This window comes from Diabrotica undecimpunctata, chromosome 7 (genome assembly GCF_040954645.1).
Source record: "Diabrotica undecimpunctata isolate CICGRU chromosome 7, icDiaUnde3, whole genome shotgun sequence".
NCBI lineage: Eukaryota > Metazoa > Arthropoda > Insecta > Coleoptera > Chrysomelidae > Diabrotica > Diabrotica undecimpunctata.
Window position 1 is genome coordinate 38,874,544 of NC_092809.1, and position 24,280 is coordinate 38,898,823.

A 24,280-nucleotide genomic window follows, 5' to 3' on the forward strand; every position below is an offset into this window, starting at 1 on the left:
AGATCGGTAATTATAGTAATGATACCGCTAAAAATATAAAATTGTTTTTCATATGTGACAAAGTGAACACTACTTTTACGGCTTATTTGAGAAACATGATCAATAAATTTTATTGATCTTATGAGAGCCGTAAAAATGACAAACATCAAGAGCGTTGATGTTGCGAAATCTGCACTCTTTACCTTTTATATGCATTTTGATTTTTGTCGATAGGCCCATCTGATCAAAAGCTGTCAAATTTTTATCGTCGAATTGATACAAAGTATATTTAAGAAATTGATTTTGCGCTCGTAACTGACATTTAAAATTGCCGGTTGTTTCAAGCGATGTTTCTGACAGAACGGTTCATTCTACAGAACAAGTCCTAATAAGTGTTTTAGGAAGAAGCTCGGGATAGGAGTGGCAAGCTTTTTTACATCTTTTTTGGGGTCACAAAATTAACATTTTCAGCAAAATTCAGCTTGTTCGTCTTTTTAGAGATTAAATCTTTGATGACTGGACTACATCACGAAGTTGCTAATTAATAGACTCCACGAATGCTTTCTGACAAACAGAAAAATATGCATTCAGCCCATGATACTATAACAAACAAGGTATGCTCTCTTGCCGTTCTAATTTTAATCGACTTTGCGCTTGACGTCATAGCGAGACAAAGCCAGGGGACTTGTGTGGATCTTATTTTAACGATGCATCATATGGCAACGTTAATCCATTACTGTAATGGACAACCCCGAAACTTAAACTGTTAACGGTAAATATACCTCGATGCCATATCTTGCACTAAGAAGTCATATCTAGTTACTTTCTATGAAAACGTGGTTTGAAAATTAATAAGTAATTTGTAAAATTAATTAAAGAAATATATGAATCTTCGATTTGATTGTGTGTATTAAAAACAAAATAGATATTGCTACAAAACATGAATTAAATATAAAAGGCCGGTAAAATGTAAAGAATTTGAAACATAAGGAAAAGCAGGTCATACTTCAGACTTTATGAATATCATTTAGACATTTATTTTATAATCTTCGTGATTTTTCTCTTGCGGATATTGTGATTATCTTTAATATTTTTATTTAGAATTAGTATTTTAAAATATATTTGGCATATTTGGCATATAAGTAATTTTACATCTTCGCTAACATTTACATATTTTGCAGCTTCTATTAGGTTTTTTAAATAATTTTTAGTTATTGTCAATTTGTTACCATTATAACTACGAAAAATATGTTCCAGTTCACTACAATTAGTTACAAATTCCAGTGTTGATTTGAGTAAACTACCCTCAGAAACGTGGTTTACCCAAGTAAACGATTTATCGTTAGCGTCCGGAATATATCTAAGTATTTCTTTTTTTTTGTACCTAACTTAAATGCAATGAAACCGGCTAAATTTTCCAATTCATCCCATTCCAGGTCTTTTATTTTCGAATTAATAAAATCTTGATGACTGTCAATTAAATCTTCAGGGTTAATTTCTGTATCACCACTAGGAAGGTTTAGCAAGGAAAAGATCTCTTCAGTGACAATTTCATAATTAATTATACTATTAGTAAAACAGCTTCTATAAAATGTTTTGATCATATTCTCGCGGTTTCTACATTAAATTTGTCTCGCTGAAAACACTTGAAGACCCATATTTTACGCATTTGTTTTTCTCTAGAAAACACAAAAAAACGGCGCTTCGAAAAAGATTTACTTTTTTTTATTATAATTGTTTAAACAACCCACCACTGCATAATACATTATGGCAACCCAATAATTAGTCTTCTTTATAAAGTAGCTACAGATAGTCGAGAGGAAGTTGCCTACGATAAATATATTAGGTGATATTAACACAGTAAACTGAATGTTTTCACCACAAAATTTATATAACAATATAATATACAAAGTCTTTACTACATCAATGAATAAATAAAACTCTCCTTCATTACGTTTTGAAGCACACAGGAAAGCAACAGATAGAGCATTTAACTTGGCATCATTAAAGTTGTTTCGGGCTTACGTCACAGGGGTGCGAGGAAGATGCAAGAGCATGCGCGTTGACTTATCTTGTTAGTTATAGTATCATGCATTCAGCCTTATCACTACATTCATACAGTATTAACAAAAATTAATAGTTTTTTCACTAAATTCTTAATTTCATAAATTTCCTATGCTCTACGTTTTTCTATTTTATAAAACTATCTTTGTTTTGCTTTACCTGGTATCAAGTTAATCATATAGATATGTATCCGCATCTACTTTAGCTTTTGCCACTGCTACTTTCGCTTCCTTTTTGGCGACCGTATAGTTTTGAATATTTCTATCCGACCTATTGTCTTGCCACTGTTTATGTAGTTTTATCGTCTCCTTCTCTTTATATTGTACCAAATTATAGCTAGTGATTAGTCTTATTGTTATAGCTACGAACCAAATCCAAACGTCGAAATCTCCGGATACCCACCTGTCAGTCGATATATTTGCATCAGAAATACAATGTATCATTTTGAATATACTATCGTAGAAAACAACCCTACCATTACGCACTTTTCTCTATAACGAATGGAAGCGATTATACTAATTTTCCAAACAAGAAACTTTCCCGAAAAAATTGAGGTTAATGACTTTTTGAACATTACACATATAAACTCTCCAAACATATAAAAATTTTCATTTAACTCTATAGTTAACAATACCTAATACATGACTAACGATACGAATTCATTTTATTTTTCATATTACATGACGCGGATATACTCACAATCATAACAAGTGAAAACCATAAATTATCTGCGGCTACTTTTTGTAAAGACTAAAGTGCATATGTACATTACCTTCAATGTACCTAAATGGATTGTCTTTTTAGCGTGTTTCAGTGTATGACACGAAAAATGTGAATAAAACACTGGAAACCACTATTTTGTTAATTGTTACAAAATTTAACAGTTCAATTATGAAACTTGATTATGAAGTCAATAAAACATTTAAATATTTAACGGTCTCGAATAACAACTTTTAACATTCCATAAAATGATGACTTGTTACTTCTTCTTTAGGGGCCGTCTTCTTAGCGAAGGTTGGCGATGACCTCTGCAAAGTCTTCCCTATTTTGGGCTTTCCTTATTAAACTTTGAAAGTCTAATCCTGTCCAATCTTTGATGCGCAGCCAGGTCATTTGTCGTCTACCCGGGCCCCGTCTGCCTTCTATTTTCCCTTCTATAATAAGCTGAAGGAAGTTATACCTGTCATGTCTAAGTATCCAAGATAAGACGTTTTACGCTTCTTGACAATTTCTGTGAGTTCACGTTCTCTATTCATACGCCTTAAAACTCCTTCATTTCTAACGCGGTCGGTCCATGGAATTTTCAGCATACGACGAAATAACCACATCTCAAAGCTCTCTAAACGTCGTAACGAGCTGACTGTTAACGTCCAAGCTTCCACGCCGTGTACTAGTACACTATATACATAACACTTTATCATGCGGTATCGTAAGGACAAATCAAGATTACGGGTAGTGAGTAACTGTCGCATCTTTAAGAAAGTGTTTCTTGCCTGTTCTATTCTACATTTAACCTCTTGTTCTTGGTCTAAGGTTTCATGTATCCAACAGCCTAGATACTTAAACTTTTTCACTTGTTCAACTAAATTGTTGTTGACTAGTATGTTTATAACTGGTGTGTGTTTTTTTGAAATTACCATTGTTTTCTCGCAATACTTTGGTTAACAGAATTTGTAGTTCTTCTTCACTGCCAGCAATCAGTACTGTATCATCGGCATACCTGATATTGCTCACGATTTTTCCATTGACTTTTATTCCTTCTTGTGCTTCATCTAGAGCATGTGCAAAGATGTCCTCTGAGTACAAGTTGAATAATAATGGTGATAGAATACAACCTTGTCTAACTCCTCTTTGGATGTTTATGGTTTCAGTATCACCCATTTCAGTCCTGACAGAGGCGTTTTGGTTCCAGTAGAGTTCACGTATTGTATTAATGTCGTTTGGATCCAGGTTCTTTTTTTACAAGCATTCTATTAGCTGATCGTGTTTGACTTTGTCAAAAGCCTTTTCATAATCTATAAAGCACAAGTAGACATATTTTTGTTGATCCCGACACTTTTGCATGAGAACAATGAAACTGAACAAAGCTTCTCGAGTTCCCATACCGTTTCGAAAGCCAAATTGTTCCGGACCCATATCTTCTTCGCATTTTTTGTAAATTCTGTTATGGATAATTTTTAGAAATAGCTTCAGAATATAGGGCATGAGACTTATTAATCGAAAGTCGTTACATTTTTTTGCGTAGTTTGATTTGGGTATAGGCACAAACGTAGACGTTAACCAATCTTGTGGAATTGTACCAGTCTTGTATATACTGTTGAAGAGTCTTGATAATAGTTCTAAATTGTCTTCTTCCAAAAGTTGTATAATTTCACTATAAACGTAGTCAGGTCCAGAGGCTTTTCCGGTTTTCATATTTTTTAAGGCGTATTTTATTTCTGATGTTAAGATGGGCAAGTCGGTATTTTCGATGTTTGTTTGTCTATCAATATTTATGGTTCTATCGTCTGAGAATAGGTTTTAAATGTATGTTCGCCATTCAACGCTTATTTCTTCTATTGTGGTCAGGACCCTATCATCCGTGCTTGTTATTGTGTCACACTGCCTAGCGTTTCTGATCCCACACATTTCTTTGACTTGTTAGATGAGGCGAAAAGCTCGGGTTCGTTCGGAAAAATATTCCCATGAAATTTTTTTTGCATAATCACTTTCATGAGCCCAAAATAATTAATTATTTTGGATCATTGTGAACAAAATAGGTCTCTTGTAGTTTTTCTGCAAACTTGATCGTTTTAGTGTTATAAATAATTTAAAACTGAGGAACACGCAAAATTACGATTTTCAAGGTCCAAAAACAGAAGTAAAAACCATTATTTTTAAATTCACCAAGGACCAAAATTCAAGTTCAAATCTTATTTTATCATTTCTCGATAAGTATTTTGAGCTTATTTAATTTTAAAGCATTGTTTTTTGATTGTTAATGAAACCCTTATGACAGGAGGGGTACTCGGGCCGCGGCGTGTTTAAGAGAGAGAAACAGGATCTAGGGCACAAATATTTGCTGGTTTAAATTCTCATTGTTCAAATGAGCGCCCGCCCTGCCATACGCGCTTCATTATTAATTAAAAAACAATAGTTTAATAGTTATTTATGCATCAAGGGTGTTATTAAAACGATTACTCCTGGACAACAACATAATCCAGTCAGAGGATCTCTGATAGGCCCAACCATCCGGTAACACCAGTGGTACATACAAAATATGCATATATATTTTGTATGTGCACTAAAATAAACAGTAAAAACGTCTCAATTTTAGTTTTTATATTATGTGAAGTGAAATATAAAATCTTGTATGTACCACTGGTGTTATCGAATGATTACGCCCATCGAACAAAATCCATCCCTCGAGCCAGAGGCCTTCTGGCTGGATTATGTTGCTCTCCTGGCGTAATTATCTTAATAACACCCTTGGTTCATAAATAACTATTAAACCATTATGTTTTTATTGAGATTGAAGCTTGTATAGCAGGGCGGGCGCTCATTTGTACAATGAGAATTTAAATCAGCAAAAATGTGTGCCCTAGATCATGTTTGTTTCTCTTATACATGCCGCAGCCCGAGCGCCTGTCCTGTCATAAGTGCTTCATTAACGATTAAAACAATGTTTTAAAATGAAAAAAGCCCAAAATACCTATCAAGAAATGATAGAACAAAGTTTGAACCTAAATTTAGGTTCTTGGTGAATTTAAAAATAATGTTTTTTACTTATGTTTATGAGCCCTGATAATCGTAATTTTGCGTTTTTCTCAGTTTTAAATTATTTATAACTCGAAAACGATTAATTTGACAAAAAACTACAGCAAACTTATTTTGTTTAGAATGATCCAAAAATTTTTAAAAAAATTGTCTAGGCCCAAAAAATTTTTACAATTTGTTTAAAAAAAATGTGTTTTTAAATTTTAACACCTTTTCTCCTAGACGGCCTCTTGAACCTTATTTTGGGGTATCTCATGAAAGTGATTATGCACAAAAATCTCATGGGAATATTTTTCCAGGCGAACCCGAGCTTTTCGTCTTGTCTACGTGGTCTATTCACTATTAATAATCGAAAATGATCATCTAAAATTAATATTTAACGAAGTTGAACCACAGTATATTGCTTAAAAAGAATTCTTTTTAAGCTATATACTGTGGTTGAACCGAGTTCTACTTTTCTTCACTTTAGAGGATGCATCGCGGATGAATCATCCAAAATGAACCATGTAAACATGAATTTATTGATTGGATTCATCGCCAGTGACTAGTAAACAGCGGCAACAGGTCAACGTGGATGTTTATTGTCGCGTTTAAAGTGCCTAGTTTAAAGCCGAGACATATAAAAATAGAACCCACAGAGAAAAAGCGTTAAAAGAAATCGTTGAGGAGCTGAATCTTCAGGGAGTGACGATAAAAGATATTAAGTTAAAAATAAAAACAATTCGTACCCAATATTCATCTGAACTGGCTAAAGTAAATCAATCCGTAAAAAATGGTACATAGCCAAATGATGTTTATGTCCCCAAACTTTTTTGGTCAAACAAGCCGATTCATTCTTACGTGCAGTTTGTGTACCGAGGACCAGCTCAGCAAGTACACTAAGTATAACATTTTGTTATTTTCATACTACTAGCAATTATAACTACATACATATACGTGCGTTGTAGGGTATTGCAGTAAATTGAAAATAACAACCATACCGATTTTAAATAGCTGAAATATAGTTGATCGTTTTAGACGTAAAATGTCCCACTTCATCTTGGTTGCACTGTCTGTAGTCAATCTTAGCTAAGCTCGTTAGCCTTTGTTTTAACCCAATTGTTATTTACATTTCTTTCCGTGACCTATTGTTAGATGTTCTGATGGGTCCCTGGACGAGAAGTGAGTATCCCTGTTTTTCATAATATTTGTTTTTTCTTGCTATCATTTTCTCTTTTTGTTTGATTCAGTTATAGGGATTTTATGAGGTTTTTTTTGACTCGAATAGATACACTAGGCACTAGCAATTATTAGTATAAATATACACTTTTTTATTTTCTTTAGTATTAATTATATTAAAATATTAATAATAGTAATTTTTCATTTATTATTTCTCAACACGTAATTGGCTAAATAGCTAAGTGCTAAAGCCACAAAAAAATCTTGGTTCATTACATTGCACGTATAAACAACAAAACCACAGAAAAATTAATTACCAGTTTTTATTAAGTAAATGGATAATTATACAAGAATTAACCATTTAAATAATTTTCCACTGCCACGGTACAATTTCAGTTGAACACAACAGGGCCCTGATTCTAATGGACCGTGGAAGTGATGACGTAGATTTTATTGACATCTGTCAGTTTCACTTTCCAAACAAACCTTGTTTAGTGTGGATAATTTGTATTTTTCGTTATTTTTTCATTTTTTTACAGAATCTTTCCGCTTTTTGCAATATCTAAGTATTCTAATAGTTACTACAACAATTTTACAAGGTTGCATACTGTTTTATAAAAATAGCAATAAAATGCATGTATCAATAAAGTAAGGTTAGAATGTCTTTAATTTAAACTTTTAAACTATATTTCATAAAAATAGAACACTGAATTATGATGGTATTATCGTAAAAACACTATACTTAAAAGAAAAAGCAGCAGAGGAAGCAAAATATTAACTTTATAGAAATTAAAAAGTCTTGAGATTGGACATTTCAACTTTTGTTTGGAAAGTAATTGACAGTTGTGACGTCACACTTCCACTGTCCATTGAGATTTCGACTCAAAACATGTCGAAATTAATATGGCGACGTTGACATGCGACTTTGCGAACCTTGCGGATTTCAGCTGAACTAACCAAACGACGTCACTAATTTTCGATTTATCGAAATTAATTTCAACTTCAAGAAAGTGGTTGAAATTTCATTTCGAGTCGAAATTAATCTGACATGACTGGCTGGACTGGGAGAAGTGAACTTAAGGTCGTATGACACTATGCATTTTCTTGTATCATTTCTTATATCGTTTCTGATATAGAAAGTTATTTATGTTTTCTTGTATCGTTTCTTGCACGTACATTTGTGCTCTGTATGACACTATGCAAGTTCTTTTACTGGATATGGTATGTGATTCGGTACATAATTGGTCGAAATTTTGACATCTATAAAAACAGGACTGCAGTACCTGAGGACCCCAAGCCAGATGCTACTGATTATTTTTTAAAATACTGTGGTGCAAAAATGAAAGAAATAAAATGTCCCAATATTAAAAAAAAAATTGGAAACCACAATTTTTGAAGATATTTAACAGGCTGTAATGGAAGACAGAAATCATAAATAATTTGGTTGTAATAATTTGTTTTTTTTTTTAAATTATGTGTTTGAATGGCATGCTCTTGAAATTATACTCTCTTATTTGGAGATATAAAATAATCTTTAAACTTATCACGAATTTTTACATCTCCTACTTTCAGTAGTTCCGATGCTATTTGATCCAATCCCTGTGATTTATTGTTTCTCAATTTGCCTACTGCTGTTCTAATCTTGGTTATTGTTGGTGGGCACTTTTCTCTGGTGTTTGCTTGATCTAATTGTATATCAAAGTTCTCCTCCAGCCGCCATTATGACAGAAGTTTTACCAAAGAATATAGACGCTTATTACGTTTTTGCTTTTGCGGCTTTGCGCACAAATTGGCGCATTTCTTGTACAAGAAACTGCAGAGGACACAAATTCTTGTATCGTTTCTGATATAAGAACTATACGCTTGTATCTATATCTACAATGACACTATCCATTTTTTTGTGATATCAGAAACGATATAAGAAATGATACAAGAACATGCATAGTATCATACGGCCTTTAGGTTCAGTTTAGGTAGGCGGTGTTGTGTTTTGATTCTTGCAAGGTAAACTGAGGCAAAAAGTATTACTATGGCTGTGTTTTACGGACATTTGCTGATTTTGGAGGAATTAGAGAGGATAGATATCCGACGCTCACAACGGAGGATAAGAAGAATGTTACGGGATACTCAAAATTCTTTTTCACTAAGTGATGCCCAATTTAGGCAGCAATTCCGGCTTAATAAACAAGCTGCAAATTATTTGGTAAGGATATTAGAACCATATTTGGAGGAGGGTGTTTATGCCTCTAGGATACCCAAAATGTTTGGGTAAGTATTACTAAGCTGCAGTAAATTTAAAAATATATTAGAATATAACCACTAAGTCAAATCTTAGTGGTTATATTAACCTTAGTGGTTATAACTTGGATCTCCCACATCACCTTTTTTCTTTCCTTGCCATCTTTTCTTTCAATTCAAAATATAATTGAGAATAGCCACTATTTATGATTTATCAACTCAATCAAGAAAAAAAGACGTTCACGTAACGTAAACAAAACAAACATTCAACAAGCGTAGTGCAGCGTGCAGCCAATAAACAAGAGGGCCAACCCAAATTTTCAGCAGTGTCACTTTATCATTTTGACACTGCTGAAAATCCCCAGTTTTAACTACAATCGAAATGAATGAGAATCGCTAGCGATTGCGACTATCATGGCGTAGTCGATTTTAAATTTCGACATCAAGATGAAATAGAATCAGGGCCCCAGATCTGCATAATCATCGCTTACAGCGGCAGTAACTTTCTTGTGGTTGTTACTTGTAGTAAGTGTTCTGAGGCCGTCGTGTGTAGTTTGTCGCCATATTCCACGTACAATTCTGCCTTGCCCCCATAATTCAACATTAATCAATCCCTCAGTTACGTATGCTGTTTTGCAAGTAGAGGTTTGCCTGGGCCAATTATGAAGAACACAAGCTTTCACCAGTAATTCAGTTGTTTCTACTTTGAGAGGAATGGGCTTTTCGAATAATCGAAAACAAGACACAAGTATGCCAAATGCATTTTCTGATAGGCGACGAGCTCGAGATAGCCGATCATTAAATACTCTTTCCTTCCTTGTTAATGATTTCTTGCTATAAGGTTTCAAAAGATAGGTTCTAAGAGGAAAAGCGTCGTCCCCAACAAAAACACCATTTTCGCACTAGAGCTTTGTTAAATGTACATTTGGAAAACACTAATGCATCATTTGCTCTGCCATTTGTACCGACGTCAATATATAGAACAAGGCAAATAAAATGCCTTTTGGATAAAGTTTTATTACGTTTTTTATTGTTGCAATGGTTTAAATATGCAAGAAAGAATCTAATTAGGTACTAACCTAATAACCTAATACTTATGGCAGGAAATGGAAAATGGATCATTTAGGTACACGATACAAAGCTTCAAGTGTTGAAAATCAATCTCATAATGCAAGACATCTTAGTACAATTTGCAAAGTCAGTCTCGGATGAAGAGATTCTCCCATGGTTGTGCTTTGCTTTTGAATTAACGGTGTGACTTTGGCAAGTAGCTCTTCAAATTGCACTTCAGACATTCTTAGATGTTTTTTTAATATGACTTGATCTTCTTTAGACCATTCCTTTAACAAACACGTTGACTCCTCCATTGTGTAGCGTCGATTTATCCACGGCCTTACCCACCAACGTCGTTTTTTCTAATCTTCTGTTTTTCAAGTACATGTCTACGTTCATTTAAAAGATCTTATATACTAACACGCTAAGCCCTTTTCTTGTCCACCACTTTACTCAAAAACCATATTAGATAATTAAAATATTTTTTCGGAATATTATTAGTATTACGTATGAGATTGTCAAGATATACTTTTGGTACAAAAATTCACTTCCGGTTTTGAGATGACCGGAAGTTAAAATTTACTTTAAGTTTTAGACCCCACAATGTATATATGGATCGAAAGGTCTCGTCGAGACGAATCTAAATATGTACTTCCGGTTGCGATCCGACACCGGAAGTGACCCGAAACGCGCATAAAACGTCAAGATAGAGCAAATCTGACACCGGATTCGTGATCAGCATGCAAAATTAACTGCTAAATGATAACATTGTAACAAAAAACATTGTTTTCGACGAAATATTTCGTGATATTTATTACACTATTTACTTGCATTATTATTGATGAATGTTATGTATATTCTTGCTTATATTATTTGTATTGATCTCTTAATTTTTCTCGCAAAATAAAAATTTCATTTAAAAAACTCGATGTCGAGTTGGTCCGCTAGTATTTACTTATTATGCCAATTTCAGTACGTACAACTTCAGTCGGCGCCATTTGTAAGTGAACAGACTAATTCAGTCTTGCTGATCAATGTAAACGATAGGTAATTACTTTCATCGTCAAAATCACTTTGGATGATTCATCGGGGATGATCATCCAAAGTGTACCGTGAAAACGTGTATTTTTAAATCATAACTAGATAAGATAGTTTTTGTAAAATATTGGTTAATCTTTGGGTGTGTGGTTTAGAATAATTGTATAAAAATGGTTAAACCATGCAGTGCATTGGTTTGGAGTACATCAAATTCCAAGACAGAACCCATTTCGGGGAGCCTATTAATTTAAACTCTGTCTACCATCTTAAATATTATAAATTCAAATAATATCCTTTCTCCCTCTAAAAGTGGCGGTTATAGCCATAGTATATAAGCTATTTACTATGGCTGTAGCGCAGTGGCTTAACATGTAAAGGGTGAAGAAGGAAAAGAATATTCTTTGAAAATAATGAAATAGAAACTGACATGGATCTGCTTCCGGAAGAGTTGAAAATTGTGTTGGTAGGAGATAATAAATATAAATTAAAGGATTGTATCCTTTATTATCAACAATGTTTATTTAAACCACAATCCGATTATTCTTATACTTCTGTTGGGGAATTTAGCAGATTATTAAATTTAAAAAATAATGGTGGGTTATTGATTATCACAAAAGACGCTCTTCAGGGTGTGGAAACCATATAAAAAAGTCCTGTTCTTGGCAAGTGGTGACTTAAAAAAGTTTCGTGTGTGACTGCGAAGATGGTCAATGGTATTGTTCTATCTGTTGTAAATAAACTTTATTCAGGCAATTTTTATACGTATCAAATGCATATACATATCCGTCCATTAAAAATAATCGACGTAAGATGCCTCAACTCAACATATGTAGGTAGCAACTATAGCCTACTATTATGTAAAATAAGAATCATATTGAAATACTTCACATCCAAGAGAGCGGTGCCAACATAAACAAAATCAGAATAGAAGGACTAAATATGGAATCCTTATACAAAAAGAATATCAGACACAAGTGCTAGGAATAAAATATTAGAAAACGATAACATCAAAGAGAACTGGAAAAACTCAATAATGATTAAAGCAGCAAAACCATTACTTGGATAGAGGAAAATAACGAATACTAACATATCGAAAAAGACCCCATGGTCGAGAGAGGAAGTATAGATAAAATGTGAAGAAAAGAAGAAAGCATTTTTTCAATACAGACACAACAAACACAACAGTCATACAATCACTATACACTAAACGAATCAGAAATGAAATGAATACGTTAGTCAGACAAATAAAAAGGGAGCACTAGCAAAGCTTCTCACAAAAAAGATGAACGTACTAATAAAGGACGTAATCCACTTATTGTAAGCAAGAGAGATACCTCTAGGAATAATTAAAACTATCAAAAATATCTACCAAAACAACACAATAAAAGTAAAAGTAGAAGGAGAACTAACTGACGCAATTGAAGCTCCAAATGGGATAAGACAGGGAGATTCCTGAGTCCTCTATTGTTCAACCTGATCATGGATGAAATAATAAAAAAGTAAGAACTAAAAAAGAATACCAAATTGGAGAAAAACAACTTAAAATAATCTGCTATGCAGACGACGAAGTACTACTCTCTTAAAGTGAAGATGATTTACAACGTATGCTACACTAATATAATATAACCGCCAGAAAATGTAACATGCTAATCTCCCCAAACAAGATAAAATGCGTGGTTATAACAGTAAATTTACTAAGATGTAAATTGGAATAATTACTATTTAAATGGAAATAAGCCACAATTAAAGGTTAAAATAAGTTATTGACGTTTCAATTTCCACTTCGGAAATCGTACTCAAAATACAAACATTAGTAAATTGTATTTTGAGAACGATTTCCGAAGTGAAAATTAAAACATCAATAAACTTACTTTAACCTTTAATTGTGGCTTATTCCCATTTAAATAGTAATTACTTTAAAATGCCACAAGAAAATAGCTTCAGAACAATATGTAAATTGGAACTGGAAGGCCAGGTAATAAAACAAGTGACGGAGTTTAAATATCTAGGAATCACGTGAATAGAGCAAACGGAGCCGCAGGTTGCCTAAATGAAACAATATGGAGAAATAAAATTATCGAGAGAGGAATGAAAGAAAGAATTTACAAAACAGTCATCAGCTTAATAATGAGATATGCGGTAGAAACACGACCTGACACAGAAAAGACAATGTTAGAAATAGCAGAGATGAAATATTAATGGTAAGATACTATGAGACAGAGCTAGAATTACAGAATTACAACAAGGACTGGGTATAGAAGAGTAGAATAAAACGATCATATAGCCGAATAAGAACAAATAGAGTAGTAAAAATGGCAAGAGACGATTACCCAATAGGAATACGATGGAATGACAACTTACTGGAGGCATATTGAAAAACAGACAGATTCATCTTCTTCTTCTTCTCGTAGCACTACAGCCCGGGGTGGGTTTCGGCTGACTGTACAACTTGCTTCCATCTTTAACGGTCATCCATAATAGTTGGGTCAGTGGGTAGCCCCATTGTTCTTAGATCTGACCATATATTGTCTCTCCATCGCATTAGTGGACGTCCTAAGGGCTTTCTTCCTGTGGGGGCTTCCTCCCATATTACCTTGGCAAGGCGGTTATAAGGGAGTCTATGGACATGGCCAGCCCATCGTAGACGTTGGGATTTAATCTCTTGGACTATATCGCTCGCTCTATACATCTGCTTGACCTCAGCATTTGTTCTCATTCGGTATTGGTTGCTATTAATGTCGTGATAAGGCCCAAAGATTCTTCTGAGGATTTTCCTCTCAAAACATCCAAGTTTTCTTTCAGTTTTTTTGGTCAGGGTCCACGTCTCACACCCATACATGAGCACCATGTATTTGGTTTTCTCTTCGTTTACCCTTAAACCAGTTTTCTTTGCCTCTATCTCCAATTTATTAAAAGTCTCCTTCACATTGGTGACTGTGTTTCTCACAATCTCAATGTCATCTGCGTATGCTAGTAGTAATTTTGGTCCATTTACTGCCAGTAATTCTGTTTTAAGTTGTGCTGCTCTTACTACTTTCTCCAGGATGATATTAAAGAAGAGAGGTGACAGCGCATCTCCTTGTTTCAGGCCACTGCTTATTTCGAAAGATTCTGAGAGTTTGTTACCTAACCGTACTCTGGATCTACAGCTATTCACACATAACTTAACAAGCTGGATAAGTTTTTTTGGAACTGAAAGTTCTGCCATTGCATTCCACATCTGATCCCTTTTAATGTTGTCGTACGCTTGCCGGAAATCTATGAAGAGATTATGGATAGTTCTATTGAATTTTCATCCTTTTTCAAGCAGCTGTCTTAGAGTAAAGATCTGATCTATGGTCGATCTATGTTTTCTGAAGCCTGCTTGGTATTCCCCCATGAAATTTTCTACAAACGGTGTCAGCCTACTTAATAGGATGTTCGATAAGATTTTATATGCCGTATTAAGTAGGGAGATGCCTCTATAATTAGAGCACTTGGATCTGTCTCCCTTTTTATGGATGGGGATTACTACATTTTGGTATACATATTCATGTCTACATAAAAAGAAAAAGAAGGCAATCTTTTTTCTATATCTACTGAAAGTAGAAGGCTTCAGTTGTCACCGTATCGAGCTCATTAAAATGGTTAGCCATGAATACCTTAGGGATAGATTTTATGAACTGAAAAAAAAGGAACAATAGAGAAAAAGTAATGCTACTTCAAAAACACATGAACTAAGTAAATATATCTTATTCAGTCAATCTTGAACTTTGTATAAAAAATGTAAATTGTTTTGTTAATATATCTACATTATTGTCATATATGCTTAATACAAATAATAAATATCCAAACTTAACAAACAACAATTCTTTATTTCTTAACAGTGATATACTAAACTCCACAAGGATCTAAATTCCTGTAGTTAGCTGTATACCATGTCTCACAAAAATGTTTATTTAAAAAAATTCTTTTAAAAAGGTATATTATTTTAAAAACCCTATCGGGCTACATCACAATGTAAAGTAAGCAAACTATTTACTTAAGTACACAAACAATATAGGCCTTTCTGCTCGTGTCGGAAGAGGTTGGGAGTGGTTCTTCTTTCTAAATTCATATACAATCTGTTTGTAAGATCTGTAACACTCCGATGCACGACCGCTTTTAGCATTACATGAGTACACGACGGTGGTGTCAGAATCAAAAGTTGTCTAATTTTTTGTCTAACCTTTGGTACATACAAATTAAAATTCTTTTTTGTAATACCTATTGATGTATGTTTATGTCTTAAAAACATGTTAATTCTGCTTTTTTTGTATAGATATACGACGTCAAATAAAAACACTAATTTTTGGTAATCGTTTTATTGCTAATTTACAAAACTATAAAAAAATTTAAATGAACAACAAAAATTATGTTTTTGTATAAAAAATATGTGAAACAATTTACTTATAAACTCAAAACTAAATATTGATCCCCTGCGCAGAGACTATAATAACTTAAAATACGTTAATTATTTAGGTATGATTTCCTGGACATTCTGCGCAAGTTGCTGTCATATGCTACATGCAGAGCCAACATTTGTAAAATTTGCAAAAATAACGAGTTTTTCGTTTTCTGAAATACTTACAGTGACCTCTTTTATTTGTTGGTGGATCTAGTTATTGGTGGATTGCCGACCAGAATATTTACCTATTGCATTACGGATGTATGAATGTAACCCTGATGTTGTTGCTCGAGAAGTCATATAATCCTTGACCAAATTTAATCCCAAAGCTTTTACAAATAATCTTCTGTTTTTGCTAAAATCTCTATCTGGATTATTTTGTCTAGTAACAATGAACGCATTAAGGCTAGTTATATTGAGAATTTCATAAAAAATCACTAATGGCCAGCGCTTAGTATTTCTAGCAACATTGTATGATGAAACCATTTTATAAGCCATATCTACACCACATTTTGTATCATTGTAAAATAAAATAACTTCGGGTTTAGAGCATTCTTCATCAACATTATCAGTGTCATGTAAAGATGATATCATTAAAACGTTTTTTACTTTTTTTTTGGTACAAACGACACTAGCATAAGTCTTTCTCCAAAACCAAATATAAAGGAGTTCACAGGACGACCTTTTATATGTAAAATAATTGTAGGAAGTTCTCTTTTATTACTTTTTATACTACCTACAACAGTAAGTCGCACAGTATGATCTGCTAAAAGCTTCTGGACAACTGAATAACTAGTAAACCATCGATCCATGGTAATATTTCTTCCTGACCCAGATAAATGTTGACACATTCTTAGAGTAACCGCTTCAGTGGAATTATCAACTTTGTAGGGACCATCAGGTTGTTGTCCTGCATAAATTTCCATGTGACTTGTGTAAAATGTTCGTGGATCTGTGGTTGCAAATACTTTTATGTCATATTTTTTTGGCTCATTGGGAATATACATTCTGAAATTGCATTTTGTCTAGTGTTACGTATTCTCCTACACTATAGCAATTTTTGCAATTTTGAACAAGCAGTTCGAGTATCCCTCTTATAGGAGCTAACTTGTCCACTTCTCGTCTTTCTGCTCTAGTTCGTTTATCGTCAAAACGTAAAACTCTTAGGAGGAACCTGAATCGTCGTTGTGACATAGTTGCTACAAATAATTCACATCCCATGCCATCTTGTTGCCAAAGTCTTTCAAATTTTTTTTTGCAACATGATCTAAGCCAGCTAAATACAATAAACCTAAGAACGCTTTTATTTCCGTAATTGTTGTTAGCTGGGTATCGTTTTTATTTTTATATTTGACAGACACTTCTCTAATGTAGATATTTGTAAAACTCACAAATATGTTTAATAATTCCACTTAGCAATAAGCTCCAAGATTCAATTGGATTCATTGAATTTCTAGCTTTTCTAATTGTACCTGATACGTGGGAGACAATAATTACACTACGAATACGAACATTTTTAGGACCTGCCAATTTTTTCCATTTTGTTCATCTTTCCCAAAATAGTATAAAGGCCTATCAATATTATTAATTTCGCGATAATTGTCGACACCATCTTCATTTTCTTCTTCCATCTCTTGCTCAGTATCAGTATCGTGATGACTAATTTCTTTATCGCCAATATCACTAATCGAACTGTCGGAATCATGTATTTCGTCATCACTTGATAATAATTCTTCATATATCTGAATAAGCCGCTGCTGCTCTCTTTCATATGGATCCATTGTAAATTATAAAACTATACCTACTTTCATTAAGCGATGCAGTGCCTATAAACAAAGATAAATTTAACAGATGATTGTTAAATATGTTCCAAATGAGTCTACTCGTTCCGATAAGTAACAGTATAATTATGACACTTTATTAATTTTTTTATTTTCTCAACTATTAGTGTTTATTGCATAGTATATAAATTATTTTTATCACTGAATACATAGTAAGTAAAAAAATAATCCGATTCATAAAATTAATGAATATTTTATGCATACATGCAGTAACAGTTCTTCAAGAATATTTAACAACTAACCGAAATGTCCATCTTTATTTCGTTACTGCCGACGTCGTCGGAACTCATACAGGTTCGGCCACGATTTAAGTAGGTATTATATTTCGGTATTGAAATTTTGTAATTTGAATCGATTTCTGAGTATATTTTTCATCTTGATGGTTAAAGGACAATAAATTATATTTATGCTGTTAATGTTGAATTAGCAATTATTTATTGTGCGATTTAAAACTATTTAAGTATATATTTTTTTTTGTATAACGACCCTATCTATACGTGATTGTGATTACTGTAACAATAACCACGTATGTCAATAACTGATATTGAAACCAAAAATGATTCTGCTGATGAATTGGTTGAAAATACATGGAATCCTCCTCGAAAACGACGTAAAAGAAGCCCTCTTAGCGTTGAAGTTAAAGAAATCATTTTAAATGTGAAAGACAAGAAAATCCCGGGTTGGTGGTTGAAGATATTGTGAAAAAAGTGGCTAATAAAGTTGGAGTTTGTGATAGAAGTGTATTTACGGTGATAAAGGAATACAAAACGAATCATCAATTCGCTTTACCAAAAGTATGTCTGACCCGGAAAAAGAAGTTTGACAAAATTGATGATTTTGACAAAAATTATTTTTTGCCATTAGAAGACTGGTTCATAATTTTTTTATGAGCAACGAAATACCCACCGTTGATAAGGTTTTAAAGAAGGTGAACTATGACCCTGATTTGCCAAATTTTTCGAAAACCACATTTTACCAAATATTGAAAAACTTAATTTTCAATATAAACGTAGGGGAAGAAACGCTCTTTTACTAGATAGAGACGACATTGTGATGTGGCGAAGAGAATATCTTCAAAAGATAAAAGCTTATAGACTTTACGTTTTGTTCTGATGACATATTTATAGTACCTACATATGCATTCCCCAAAATTTTCAGATTTAGATAATTTAACAGTGACGAGTCACGACATATTAATAATTATATATAATTATATATATATATATATATATATATATATATATATTATTTCAACATAATTGAGTAATGAGTATTTTTTTTGTTATTATTATTATGAAACTTTTTAGAATTGTACAAACAACTAAGTATAGTAAAAATTAAAAATAAAACTTATATTTTTGCAGGCACTCTGTACATAAAATTGTTGGCAAAAAAAATAAATTCTTGGGTTTTTCGCCCTGTATAAATGGTTTCTATTATCGGATATCAACTAAAGGTTCTTTGTCGAGCACTTTTGCAAAATTAATCTCTTCCGCGATATCGTTATCTGTAGTGATTGTTGCTCCGAGATATTTAAAACTCGCCACTCTTTGAAAGTTATATGGGTCTATTGTAACATTTTGTCCTATTCTATCTCGTCCCTTTTGTCTGTTGATGCACATGTATTTGGTTTTCTCTTCGTTTACCCTTAAACCAGTTTTCTTTGCCTCTATCTCCAATTTATTAAAAGTCTCCTTCACATTGGTGACTGTGTTTCTCACAATCTCAATGTCATCTGCGTATGCTAGTAGAAATTTTGGTCCATTTACTGCCAGTAATTCTGTTTTAAGTTGTGCTGCTCTTACTACTTTCTCCAGGATGATATTAAAGAGGAGAGGTGACAGCACATCTCCTTGTGTGAAATATAAATTTCGTATTTTATAAAATAATATATATTCTGACTAAACAAAAAGATAATCCCAAATGCGGCCCTGTTGCAGGCCTACACGTGGTAATGTTTACATCTTCCTGCATCGGTTAATGAATTTTACTATAGACACAACTTCCTAATACACATTGATACAAAACTAACAAATTATGATCACATCTGCGAGTTTCTCACAATTCTGTGATTCCCCGAAATGCTTAGTTTCGCTTAATACAAGATGGCATCCAAATGTTATTATAATTTTAATAATCACATCAATGCTCGAGGGTGGTCTATTAGGACATTTTCAAACATATTTCGAAAAATAAAAAAATTCACGTTTTATCTACAACAACATTATTGTTTTTAAAATCCTGAAAGGTACACAAAAGGTTAAAATAGTTCCTTAATACTCACCATTTCAACTCTATTTTTTTAAAAACTTCCCACAGATCCCCAAAAAAAGTTCATGAACCCTCCCGAAAATCGGTCCTAGATCCGCCCTTGTAAAGGATACGAAAAAAACCGTAATTTCACCAAGTGGTGATCTTTATAACTTCAGAATGCAAGTGATCATTTAGGAAAACTCCAGCATATTTTAAAATTTAAATAATCACATATACCGCTATTGTCAAATTTTGAATAATACACTCCATATATCAATTAATTTGCTACAATAAATTCTCTTTATGCCGCAATAATAACACAATAAATCATGTACTCGTCATTCAAGTCTATTATTACTCGAATGTCAAACTAGTTGTAATGGATTCCATTGTTTTGGTATAAATAAGTAGGTACTTTTAATAATATAACTTCATATTTATATCGATTAATTCCATCCAATTTGGTGTAATAGAAAACCGCAGTTGTTTTTCATCGAACTTGACCCACTGAAGACAATCTAGAAGTGGAAAAATAGTCCACTAATTTATTAAAGTAAATAGTTCCACTGACAAATTGTTTATCTAATAGACAATACATAGTATAAAGCTTAGGAAACTAAAATATATACACTGTATTATTGTTCTTTTTTAGTTTGATTTATTTTGTTATTTCTAATATTTTATATAGCTTTGTCAATTTTGACATTCATATTTCGATCAATAGCCATATTTTTACTACCATTTTTCAATAACTTGACGGTCTCAAAAGAAATTGCAAATTACTTGTCTTTGTTCTTCTTTTATTACCAAATCCTGATAATACTGGGTGCACATGAATTAGCTCCTGCCCACAGGTAATAAGCTCTCTACCGATAAAAGGGTTTGTGTGAATTGGCTTCTGATAAAATTCTAGGAAATTTAGGCAGGTGGGCGATGGAATTTATTAAGGTAGATGGTATTAAGGTAGGTTAGATTATTCCATTCCATCATTCTTTAAATTGGTATAGCCTTCGCCTCACTTGCTTGTACTTGATCATATTGTCGTAGAAAATGCAATCTACTGAAATATTAAGCTAACAAGGAAAACCCATGCTAGTGGGGAACAATTTTAAATATAATTTCCACAAGTTACCATGACATGGCTCTTCTGCCTACTCCTCTTCAGCCACCTATCTTCCCTTTAATTATTATTTGTAGCAGATTATATTTGTCATTTCTCATTATGTGGCCTCGGTACGAGGCTTTCTTTTCTTAATCGTTATTATACCTAAGTAAGTCCTAACTATTTGTTTATGGTGTATAGTACTATTCACTTCATAATGAGTTGTATGTATGATATTCTAAGCATTCCACGATAATGTCTCATTGTATTTAATTTTAATTTCCATGTTTCAACTCCATACAGAAGGACTGACCAAACGTAGCATTTAATAACTCTTATTCGGATGTCTAAGCTTAGTTTTCAGTTATAGATAATTTGCTTTCATTTATTGTACATGTTCCTGTTCTAGTCATGTTTTTATTTCTATATCCGGTATTTAAATAAATGGGAATAAGCCAGAATTAAAGGTTAAAGTAAGTTTATTGACGTTTCAGTTTCCACTTCGGAAATCGTTCTCAAAATACAAATATTAGTAAATTAAACAAATTTTGTTTTTTGTTACTTGGTGAAAAATTCTTCTAATAATTTAATTTTATCTGACTCATTTATATTGATAATTCAGACATACATTATACATTTTAAAGTAGACGACTTTAAAATGATATTGCTAATATTGTTGAGTTGCGTTCCTGGCAACGACTTTACTTGTAAGATAGTTCTTTCGATTACATGAAATCAACTTTAACTTGAGAATATCCGTCAGAAAAAAATCATAGCACGTAATTCGTCTTTAAAAAGACAACCACATGCCATGATGACAGTAAAATTCTCCTGTTAGTGATTCCATAGTAAATTATGAGGGAAAAACTAAGAAAAAAACCTCATAATACTATCCCGACATGAAAATAATTGGTCGTACATTTAGTTTACTCTCAATAACACCAAATTTTGATTTTATATGTTTGTTATTTAAAAAACATAAATGATGTATCCTCGATATGTTACTGACTTTATAATACTGGTATTTTCCTTTTAATAACTTCCTCTTTTAATATGGGTAACCAGATCCTACTACATTCTGCCGAGGAATTCGCGACACAATTGGTCTCATTTAGCATAATTAGAGCCGCTTCTTTGATTTTTCTCTTTCTACCATTCGTTTCTTTTCTAACTATACTTGAATCATTCCATTCTGATCGCATTCACGTATGGCAAGGGATTTTATAAATACAATTTTTTGTCCTTTCTTGTTCATTGTTAGGTTTGGTTTTAGACAAAATAGATCTCAATGTATTTGTTGTTTTGGATGTTGTTGAAATGTTGAATTTATTTCCTATCCCTTTAAGTTTTTCTGATAATCCTTTTATGTATATTATTGTTATTTTCCTCGTATTATTCCTTGTGTATGCTGTAGTTCCATGTGTATGTCTAAGTTGTTCTGTTCTATTCGGTCGATTGTTGAAAATTCCTTATTTATAAACGATAAAGGATAATCATTTTTAATAAAACAGATGTTAACAAATGTTTTTCCTCCAAGAACATTAAACTTGAATAAAGTTCTATATATTCTGTTTTCCAAAGGCTTTGTTGGATCCTTTGTTAATTTTGTATAAGGTCCGTTTATTATTAGATCTTTAATTTTGTTTTCATATTGAATTTTATCCATTATCTATATCTGGATCCCACCTATCGTTTAGTACTACTCCTAAATACCTGAATTTATGAACTTGTTCTCTAATTAAGTGTTATTTAGGTCAATAAGACAATTTTCATCGATTTTGCTAAACAGAATTACTTTAGTTTTCTAAAGATTTATTGTCAGTCTCATTTATATTTTGTAAGTCTTCTATTTTTTCTGCTACCAGAACGGTATCGTCTGCATACTTGATATTGTTAATATATTTACTGTGTATTTTTATACCAGTTTCGCCGTCGTCTAGTGCTTGCTTGAATTTTTTTTTTCGAGAATAATATAAGCTTTTATTAATATTCTAACCTCTAATTCCTTCTCACATGGACCATACACTTGACTTTAACATTTTGATTTCTCATAAATTAAATGTTTTGCAATGATATTTAATGTTAATTGTTGTTTTGCGTACTAAACTTTTTCTATAAATAATATTGATCAAAAATATGTTGTTTAAAATAATTCTAAAATTATCGTTAAGGGATAGTTAATATAGATAGGGAGAAAATATATTCTCGCAGATTCAGATTCAGAAATGTTTATTGCTTTAAATTACAGTAATTACCTAAAGTAATAGCTTTCCTACTAAAACAAATGTTTATTCCCTCATGGCCATTGGTCGTCTGGGGGTCTTGTTTAAATATGCATTTAGAGTTAAATTAAAGAGCAATGGAAACATGACGCAGCCTTGTTGGACACCATACTTTTTCCGTAGCTTCATTTTCTATAGTCAGTACAACAATTTTTCATGCTGGTAAAACAGAGATATTTTTTTTCTGGCGATCGAGGTATTTTTGAATGAGTGTTTTGAGTCGCAAACAATGCCTTTCTTGTTCCCAAGGCCTTTCTAAATCCGAACTGAGATTCACTCATCTCTATTTCACATTTTTTATAAATTCGATTTTGTATTGTTTTTAAGAATATTTTTAGTTAGTGACTCATTAAGCTAATAAAACTATGAATTTTAAGTTAAGCCATTCCTTTGGTATTACGACACTTTTATATATCGGAAGTTAAAAAGCTGTGATGTAGTTTTATGTTGTTATCATTAAACGATTGTTAGTCTATGTGAATAAAACTTTAATTGTATGAAACAGGTGATGAAAAATTCAGAAACTGGGCTTGGCAACGGAATAGATACTTGGTGTTACTTAAAATACGTGTTTGGTCTTTATTTTTTGGACTCAGAAGACGTAGGCAATTGTTCTGCGACTTATATTGGAGCAATCTTACCTAGACATCCAGCAATTTAAAAATGAGCAGATTTCTTGGTGGAGAAATACATCGCTGAAGAAGCCAAATTTCCACCTACCATGTGGGCCGAAAATAGTATGTCTCTACAAAGAGCGACGAATGCATACGAGAGTTTCCATTTAAAATTAAATTCTTTGTTTTATACTTACCATCCGAACAATTTCAAATTTTTGGAGGTTCTGAAAAATATTCAAATAGCTACTATATTAAAGTAAGAAGTAGTAGTGTCCCATAAAGAGTATACCGAAAAGCAATACGTATTAGAAGAAATTTCATTGAACATCAAATATGTCTTTAACTATATCTTTAAATATGTTTCTGGTGTATATTATATTTATTTTCCTCAAAATCCAACTTTCAGAAGGGAATTTAATTTCTGGTAATAAAATAATGTATGGGTTTGGGAGCCAATTTTTGTAGGATTAAAG

The 24,280-nt window shown here is 32.6% G+C and overlaps 2 protein-coding genes across 7 annotated transcripts in view; one reads left to right on the forward strand and one right to left on the reverse strand.

The window, feature by feature from the left end:
• Positions 1-24,280, forward strand: part of Kif3C (Kinesin family member 3C) — a 141,546-nt gene that overhangs the window by 21,742 nt on the left and 95,524 nt on the right. The window lies entirely within an intron of this gene.
• Positions 16,318-16,719, reverse strand: LOC140446340 (uncharacterized). Its single transcript, XM_072538883.1, has one exon. It carries the CDS (start codon positions 16,717-16,719, stop codon positions 16,318-16,320), a length of 402 nt encoding a protein of 133 aa, XP_072394984.1.

Coding starts and splice junctions, on each gene's coding strand:
- LOC140446340 (XM_072538883.1), bottom strand. CDS start 16,719: ATGTATATTCCCAATGAGCCAAAAAAATATGACATAAAAGTATTTGCA.